At 46.2% G+C, this 9808-nt stretch overlaps 1 protein-coding gene across 1 annotated transcript in view; it reads right to left on the reverse strand.

The window, feature by feature from the left end:
• Window positions 1–9808, reverse strand: part of SLC7A14 (solute carrier family 7 member 14) — a 117310-nt gene that overhangs the window by 62461 nt on the left and 45041 nt on the right. Inside the window, exon 2 of the mRNA XM_007100802.3 lies at window positions 3615–4071. Within this exon, the coding sequence (XP_007100864.1) occupies window positions 3615–3918 (304 nt within the window). The 5' untranslated portion in view covers window positions 3919–4071. The remainder of the gene's footprint in view (window positions 1–3614; window positions 4072–9808) is intronic.

Consider the following 9808-nt stretch of genomic DNA (forward strand, 5'->3'; position numbering starts at 1 on the left):
TAGAGCCCGCCAGCCACAACTACTGAGCCCGCGTGCCACAACTACTGAAGCCCGCATGCCTAGAGCCCTTGCTCTGCAACAAGAGAAGCCACTGCAATGAGAAGCCCGCGCACTGCAACGAAGAGTAGCCGCCGCTCACCGCAACTAGAAAAAGCCTGTGCGCAGCAACGAAGACCCAACAGAGCCAAAAAATAAAAATAAAAAATAAAATAAATTAAAAAGAAGAAAAAAACAAACTGTGGAATATCCATATAGTGGGATACTACTCAGAAATAAAGTGTAACGTCTCACTGATAACACACAACACGAATGAATCTTAGATGCATCATACTAAGTGAAAGAAACTAAACTCAAAAGGTTACATACTGAATGAGTCCATTTATATAACATTCTGGAAAAGGCGAAAATATAGAGACAGAAAACGTCTCTGGTTGCCAGGGGCTGGGGGTGGCAGGAGGGGAAAATCACAAAGAGGTAACATCAAGGAATTATTTGGGGGGTGATGGAACTCTTCTGTATCTTGATTGTAGTGGAGGTTACACAATTGTATGTATTGGTCAAAACTCATAGAATTGTATATTTAAAAGGGTCAACTTTACTGTATGTACTTATAACTCAGTAAAGCTGAGCCTCCCTCCCCCAATCCATTATTCAGAAGCAAATTCCCCAAGTAAATTCATAGTCAGGGTTGAGATATATTGCTGGTGTAATAAATTCAAATCTAGTTTCTGTTATTTAAACTTCAGTTTCCTCATATGTAAAACTGGAGAGAATAAAACCTACTTTGAAGAGATATTATGAGTTTTAAATGTGATGATGTATGGCAAGCTCCTAATATAGGGTTTGGCACAAAGTAATAATAACCACTTAATAGGTGCTCCGTGCCAGGTGTTGTATGGGCATTTTACAGATACCTCATTTAGTCTTTACAGCAGCTCTATGAAGTAGGTATTATTGTCACCATTTTCAGGGTGGAGAAACTGAGGCTCAGAGAAGTTATGGAACTTGCTCAGGGTCTCACAGCTAGTCAGTGGCTGAGCCAGGTTCCAAGTCTAAACTTACCGTTACTGATTACTTTGCCACTCTGAAATCTTAATTTCAAGCATCCTACTCTGCAACTTCACTTCTATCTTCTAGTTCACTTTCTCGGTGTTTTTACTTCAGTGATTTCCTGACCTCATTGAGAACACCAGTCTTCATCAATCCTACCACTTCTCATAAATTACCACTACCTTCATGTTCTCACTTCCCTTCTCATCCAACCTAAGTTGTGTGGTCCAGCAGTATTTCTTCTTCCTTTTCTAGCATTCCTAGCCCCATTGCTTTTTCCCCCCTCTCTCTCTGCCTGGGAAAAGCTAAATCTAGTCAATCCCAACTTTTTCTTTATTCTACTCTTGCAACCAAGCAGCAGTTATTGCTGGAGATAGATGCAGATATGGAGAAGCAGTAGGAAGTTGGGTCCAGAGAGAAGCTATACGGAGATGATGGTGTGGGAGTGGAAAGAAGAGGGTGGAGGGAGACTTTCCTTGGTTTAATGACAAAGGAGCATAGAGTGAGAGGCCTGGTTGAAGAAACCTGATATAAAAATGCTAACTTTGGCACAGTTATTTTGGTCCTGTCCCTGGCTGGGGGCTCTAGGAGGATTCTGGCTGGCCTCAGCTGGGAGATGTCAGTTACAAGGTGTAGAGAAGTGTTATGGATGAAGCCATGTGCAGAGTGGGGCATCCCTACTGGGACAGAAGCAGGGCTTTCTTTTGGTGCCTGGTGCCGTGGTGAAGGCACCAATTACTGGCCAGTACCAGGGCCTTCGGTGGAGCTGGTTCAGTGATGTGCTGGTAAATGTTTAACAACTCACTCTCTGAAAACAAACAGCAAACAAACAAACAAACTCTGATTTGTAGCATTTGCACATTTCTGTGGTGTAGATACTCCCTCCATAGCCCCAGTCTAGGTTACACAGCGCCCATGAGCACGATGTCAGGGGGACAGGCTCCCAGAATGTGGCTGGGCCTTGTTCTAATTTCTAAATGTAATGAAGCACCTTGACGGATAAGATGTGGGTGATTCATTTGTGGGAATTGTCATGGTTTGGGGGACTGGGCCTTAATAGGATGGGATCTAGAGGAGCCTGTACGGTCTGCATTGACCAGGCAGGACTCTGAACCGTCTGCCCTGTGCCCTCTGGAGGACTCCCTGGTTACATGCCTGCCTTTTGTCTTCCCCTGCTCTTCTGTTCTGTGTGCTAACATTTTTAGATCTATAAATTTATGGTGCGTAAGAATCTGGCACCTTCCCCCAAATAATTTCCTTGCCAAACAAGTTTGAAAATGATTGCAATCAGGTTAATATTAATAGAATTTCAAGCATCCACCGAATTTATTCATGTGAATAATTTATTTTCATCTATACGGAAAAAATCCTCTATTCTGCAGGAATCTCAATTATTAGGATATTCATGCATATTAGAGAATGACTTCAGAGAAAGATAGTGGTAAGACCAACAAGGATATAAGTCATGACAGGGGATAAATAAAATCGGTTCTGGAAATATTTCCCTCATCACATTAAAATGATGTCAGATATAAACCAGTGCACTTTCTGGTTGCGTATCCCTAGTCTGTGCATCCCACATGGATGAAGGCTCTTTAGTCTGGATGTACGATACTGATGTAGAACTCTTCTTGTGATGGTGTGCCTTAGTACACAGAACTCCCAATGTTAAGTTAGCATCTTTACTTCTCCAGAAACATTTGAAGAAGCCACAACATTCACTGCCAAGACATGAGTTGACCCACGTGATCTGCCAATCCCAAACCCAGCAAAGCCTCATGCTGTTGCAGTATAACCATCAAGAAGCAGGAAGTTTTCCTTTGCTTTCTTTTTCAAGGTGGCCATTGACCCATCCCCAGCATCTGGGAAGATACTGTGGATTCCAACTCAAGAGAAGAGGAGGGAAGAGGAAAAGGAAATAGAGCTATTTCACAAACTATCAACACGTAAGTCCTGGTACTTCATTAAAAAAAAACAAACAAACGAGTTTTATGATTCTTTCTCAAGGAGAGAGAAGGCGCTAGCTGAGCTACCTCTGCAGATTATCAGTCTGTTGAAGTGCTGTGGCAGATGGCGCTTTGTAATTCTCACGATGGCTTTATTTCCTAACTTGGTTTCCTCCTGCTTGGAGATCACAATGCCAGTTTGAGGCTCATCAAATCCCAGTCATACCAGATTTACTGACTTGTCATTTTGCTACTCTGCCTATCCATTATTTATTATTTATATCCTGGCTATATCCACCCCCCCCCCACAAAAGGACTGACCTATCTTCTCATGAAAGGGAGACAGAATAAAAATAGAGCCATTAGGACATGACAGGGAATGAGAAGTTGGGCAATGGCTAGGCACCAGAATATTTATTTGGATCGAAAAACCAAAGAAAAAGGAAGCTGCTACAATGAGCCAAAACCTAGCGCTGAACTGCCTGGTAGTCGAGGCAAAAAGGGAGCATGATGACCACTTTGCTCATCTCACCACTAAATACTCTAGGAAAGTGGGACGAACAGTAACAGGCCTGCAGGCACGCTCTCCACAGGCCTGCGCCTGCACGAGACGCTTACCTGACAATATGGATGCAACGGCTGCAATGATGAAGGACACGATGACGCCGGGCCCTGCCATTTCCTTGGCCACCAGGCCAGACACCACGTACATTCCAGTGCCCACGCAGCTGCCAACTCCGAGCGAGATGAGGTCCACGGTGGTGAGCACCTGGGCTAGCTTGGTGCCATGTGCTGTGGTGGCCCCGGTTCCCTCCAGCATGGACTCCACCGGTTTGGTGCGCAGGATCCTGGAGTGCATGGCGTACCAGGCAGCCCCCCACTGCACTCGCCGGGGGTCCAGGGAGGCGAGGAAGCCACTCATCCTGAGCGAGACGGGTTGTGGTGAAGGTCAACTGATGGCAGAGGGCTGCAGAAGCCTTAGTGGATGCTTCTGGAACTCATCTAGTGACCAGGGATCTCCCTTTTAGGAAAGGTCGAGAGGGCCCCAGGGCAGCCTTCTCCTGGGAATGAATGTCTGCAGGAAAAACACAAGAAAAAGGAAGATGAGACCAAGTGGGAAACAAACCATGGCTTGAAGGCATGGATGGAGGTCAGTGTACTGAACTGGTAGAACTGATCTAACCTGTGTATTTATAATGCAGGAGGGTTGCATTTCCCCGTTTGTCTTGCCTCCAGTCCTAAATGACAGTCCGTAGTTTGCACTGTGTGGCATAGTTGTTATGAAGAGGGTGGTCTGAGTCAGGGTTCTGCTACTTACGGTTCTGGGACCTTAGGAATGTTACTTCATGTCTCTGTGCTTCAGTTTCTACTGCATAGTGGTGATAATCAAGCCTCCTGCCTTGTGTCGATGTGAGAATTAAATTAGTGTTTGTCTAAAAAGAGCTTAAGACAATGCCTGGCCTGTGGAAAATGCTCTTCTGTCAAACTCTAAGTGCTTCTTACCTGGCTCTGCCAAGACTTGGTCTGTGATTCTTGGCCATAATCTCTGGGGACACAAATCCTCATTTTTTTTTTTTTTGCGGTACGCGGGCCTCTCACTGCCGTGGCCTCTCCCGTTGCAGAGCGCAGGCTCCGGACGCGCAGGCTCAGCGGTCATGGCTCACGGTCCCAGACGCTCCGCGGCATGTGGGATCTTCCCGGACCGGGGCACGAACCCGTGTCCCCTGCATCGGCAGGCGGACTCTCAACCACTGTGCCACCAGGGAAGCCCCTCATTTTTTATATAAGGATGTAAAATTAGATCTCTGACTCAAGAGGGGCAGTGCCACCCCATGGGATTGTCTTTGAACTTTGTTCTCAAATGAAATGAAAATGTTTTGAGAAATTTTTTGCTCTCAGAGGTTGTGGTAGGGGGAATGTTCATGGCATTTGGTTGGTGGGCCCCAGAGATGTTAAACGTGTGGGATGGTGTCTTACCATTTTCAGATATCGGACATTCTTTTTTTTTTTTTAATTAATTTATTTTATTTTTGGCTGCGTTGGGTCTTCGTTGCTGCACGCAGGCTTTTCTCTGGTTGTGGTGAGTGGGGGCTACTCTTCGTTGCGGTGCATGGGCTTCTTATTGCAGTGGCTTCTCTTGTTGCGGAGCACGGGCTCTAGGCATGCAGGCTTCAGTAGTTGTGGCGCACGGGCTTAGTTGCTCCGCGGCATGTGGGATCTTCCCGGACCAGGGATCAAACCCGTGTCCCCTGCATTGGCAGGCAGATTCTTAACCACTGTGCCACCAGGGAAGCCCTGGACATTCTTGTAGGTGAAAATTCTGGTTATGATGATCTGAACCTAAAACCTAACTGTTTTACGTATAAGCACATGAGATTATTTTGTATGGTTTTAATAGACAAGTACCTTGACTTTTCCAGGAAGGCAATTATAGAATAAATTGAAGGAAGATTGTAAATTCTTTAGTTTTGAACTTAAGTGTAGTTCATCACTGTTTTAGAAAACCAAGACACCCTTTCATTGCAACCCATGGTGCTGCGTCACCCATTCAGCACACCTGTAACAGCCTGCCATTTGAAACTGGCATGTTTACAGTACGTTTTCATATAGTGCAAGCATCTCATGATGACAGCTGTACTTGCCTGAGTGTTTAAATACTGAAATATGTTATATACAGGCAGGTTACCCATGAATTTTGCTTTAGGATATTAAAGAGGGGTGTGTCAAAACATGTATTACAAAAAAGAGGTGCTGGGTCTGATAGACTTGAGAATTATTGTACTAGATGATTTCTAAAGTTTTGTCAAGTTAGAAAATGCCCAGATTATATGAAGTTACTTTCTTTGGAAGCCAGAAGCTTCATAAAATTCTATAAAGAATTTTTAAAGTACATCTGGAACATTGATTCCAAGTACTGTGCTGATAAGCCTAGGACATTTACATTTACAGCAAGTTCCAGCCTGTGTAATCTACCCATATTATTAATTAATAATACTTAGCACTTAATGTAACACTTGTCCACTTCTAAAAGCTTTGTAGATATGTTGTAGTGTCCCCCCCAAATTTATATGTTGAAGCTCTAATCCTCAGTACCTCAGAACGTGACCTTATTTGGAAATAGAGTCATTGCAGATATACTGAATAATTAATTAAGATGAAGTCACATTGCAGTAGGATGGGGCCCTAACCCAATACAACTGGTGTCCTTATAGAAAGGAAATTTGGACACAGAGCCACACTCACAGGGAGAAGGAGCTGTGAAGATGAAGGCAGAGATCAGGGTGATGCATCTGCAAGCTAGGGAACATAAGGATTGCCAGCAAACCACCAGAAGCTAGGAAAGAGCCCTGGAACAGATCCTTCCACACAGCCCTCAGAAGGAACCAACCCTGCTGACACCTTGATCTCAGACTTCCAGCCTCCAGAACTGTGAGATAATAAATTTCTGTTATTTAAGCCTTGCAGTTTGTGATACTTTGTTATAGCAGCCCTAGCAAATGAATACAGGCTATAAAGGAAGTCAAACCAGGGTGATGAAGGGGCGAGAGGGTCTCTGTGGTCACAGCATTGGCTCCTGAGTGACGGGAAGCAGCCAGTCATGCCAGGTGTCAGGGGAGAGTGTCTTGCAGAGCTGGGCCAGAGGGGAGACGGGGTGGCCTGCTCTGGGAACTGAGTGACACTGGGACAGTGTGATGAGGAGGGTTCAGGTACCACGTGAGAGCTTTACACGTGTCAACTAGTTAAATCTGCATTTACAGGTGAGGCAGAGAAGGCCGGGGAGGTCCAGTAACTTCTCCAAAGTCATGGAGCCCATAAGGGCAGAGCTGGGCCTTGGCTCCACTTGCCAAGCTGTTATTCCTGGCTTTCCTGCCTGAGGGGCACAGGGTCAGACTGCTGAGGGTCTCTCAAGCCAAGACAAGGGGTTTGTGTTTACTCTAAGAGCCATGAGAAGCCATGGGAGGGTTTTTTTCAGGTGGGCAACATGATATGATTTACATTTTTAAAAGCTCATTGTAGCTGCTGCGCAGTTAACTGAAGACTCATGCCCAGTGATGAGTCAGTGCCAGGACAGATGTATCAGTACAGAGGGGAGTGAGGTGTGGACCTGCTGCTGAGGGCAGCCATGGTTCTCCAACTTGGCTGCACAGGGGAATTACCTGGGGATCTTTCAGGAACAATGGTGCCTGGCCTCAGCCCCAGAAATCCCAATTTAATTGGTCTGAGGTGTGGCCTAGATATAGGGATTCCTTAGATCCTTAGAGCTCCCCAGGTGATTCTAGCACAGCAGGGTTAGGGTCCACTGCCCTGTGAGTAATGACTAAAGTGCTGGTGTAGAAAACCAGATACTGCCTGGGATGGTTAATTTTACTTGTCAACCTGACTGGGCTAAGTGATGCCAAATAGCTGGTAAAACATTATTTCTGGGTGTGTCTGTGAGAGGGTCTCTGGAAGAGATTAGCATCTGAATCGGTGGACTGAGTAGAGAAGATCCCCTCATCAGCATGGGTGGGCATCATCTGATCCGTTGAGGGCCTGAATAGAACAAAAAGGCAGAGCAAGAGTGAATTCACTGGTTCTGTTTGAGCTGAGATACCCATCTTCTCCTCTCCTCGGGTGCTGGTGCTCCAGGTTCTTGAGCTTTCAGACTCAAACCGGGACACACACCACCTGCCCCTCCCGATTTTCAGGCCTTCCGCCTCAGACTGAATGATACCACCAGCTTTCCTGGTTCTCCAGGTTGTAGACAGCTGATCATGGGACTTCTTAGCCTCCGTGACATGTGAGCCAATTCCTCATGTAAGAAATCCCCTCATATGTATCTGTATAAATCCTATTGGTTCTCTTTGGAGAACCCTGACTGACCCATTGCCATTTTCCACGTGGGGTCCCAAGGCTGACAGGTGCTTCCTGTTTCTCTTCCTGGGTAGGTAACTGGGCCTTTCAGCAGCAGTCTTCTGCAGGCGGTGATTGTGGATCTGGAGATACCCTTTGGGATATTTGTCCTGATCAGCCCTTCATCAGAGACTGTCACAGAGACACTGAGAAAAGAACCAGGCTGGTTAGGGACGTGACAGTTTCAATTTGGTAGATAATTGGAAATTCTGCTGAAAACATAGAGAATCAACTAGAGTAAAGGTTGAAGGTGGTAGAATTCCTTCCTGGCTCCATTCCCTCCATGGAATTCCTCTGAGTGCTTGCTTTATTGATGCAAACAGGGGCTTGGGGCATTTCCTTTCTTGGTTGGAAATTTACTGGAGAGAACAAAATGTACAAAAGAACATGCTTCTAAGTGACTATTGACAATATCCATATTCATTACCCCCAGATTATGTTAATCAAACAGAGTTTTGGAAGCTTATTGCTGTTGTCTTTCCAAGATGAGCAATAAATGTGTGTTGTGCTTTCTCTAGCACTTTAATTCAAGTTTCTCAAAATACTTCACAGCTATAGCTAAGGAAGGCTTGCAGGGCCCCTGGGAGAAGGGAGTCTTCATTGTGGTGTTTGCCGGCATGCTTGAGGGTTCAGTGGCTCCAAGTAATGACAGTAAGAGCAGGTTTGTGTGAGGATGAAAATAATTATGGCTTGGAAGTTCACCGACTAGGTAGGATTGTTGAATTAGGTTGGAGCCTGCGTTTGGAGGTGAAGAGAGGAAGGAAATGAAGACTAACAAAACAGTAAACAGCCTCAAATCATTCCTGCCTGATTTTGCAAATACACTAAGGGATTACAAAAATCCCTTCCTGACACTTCCCATGAGCTGGTGTCCAGCCTTTGCTGGAACATCTGGAGCAGCAGGAACATTGGCTGGTGGAAGCTGCCCCTTCACGTAGTTGAACAGTTAGGATTGCAACAAAATTCTTCTAATCAATGTCCCCAGGCGAAAGGAGGTTGCAGTTGAAAGTGCCAGGTTTTATGAGCCCCTCCAGGTGACTGCAGGATCTGAAGGAGCCTTCTGAGGCCCCGCCCCCAACTCCTGAACCCTGGGTCGTGTGCTAGCCCTCCTCCCCACCAGCCCCGCTGCATCTCCTCTGGGCTGAGCTCCTGGCTCCGGGTTAAGAACATAATTCAGGAGCCAGGTCCCCTGGGTTCAAAGTCTGGCTCTGCCCTTACTCGCTAAGAGCCTCTCCATGCTTCAGTGTTGCCATCTATAAAATGGGATAATAAGGGCACTAACTAACTCACAGGGCTAGTTAGGAGTGAAAGAGTTAATGTGTGTGGAGCTTTTAGCACAGTGTCTGGCATACATGACTGCCAGGAAGCGGCAGCCTGCTAGCATCACCCTCCTCTGGCCGATGACCAGGTCTTTTTGTCCCTGACTGCTGACACCCCCTCCCACCTCCCTAGGCAGCTCTTAGAGGGTCCTTGGCCTACTCCCCAGCCCTTACCCAGGGCTCTTCTCTGCTGAAGCTCCCCTGGATTCTATGGCTGCAGACTGTACACCCTGGTATTTCACTCCTAGGTGTTCATGCTTGCCTTTTTCATGCTTTTAGGGAAGGGCTTTCTCCTTTCCCGTGTTTTGTTATCTAAAGGGGTGTCCTCAGCCGATTTGCTTGGACCTTTGGATGTTATATCTGCTCTCATTCCTTTACACCCTTGACTTTTCTGCCCAAAATGCGCACACACAAACGTGGCTAGGGCATGGTGGATTCACCTATAGTCACCACCCTATCCCTGAAAGCACGACCTCCTTCTGACTTTCTTGCTTGTGGCTTACTGTGGCTCACTTAGCCAGAGTCTTTTTTTTTTTTTTTTTTTTTTTGCGTTATGCGGGCCTCTCACTGCTGTGGCCTCTCCCGCTGCGGAGCACAGGC

This window comes from Physeter macrocephalus, chromosome 1, assembly GCF_002837175.3.
Source record: "Physeter macrocephalus isolate SW-GA chromosome 1, ASM283717v5, whole genome shotgun sequence".
Classification (NCBI taxonomy): domain Eukaryota; kingdom Metazoa; phylum Chordata; class Mammalia; order Artiodactyla; family Physeteridae; genus Physeter; species Physeter macrocephalus.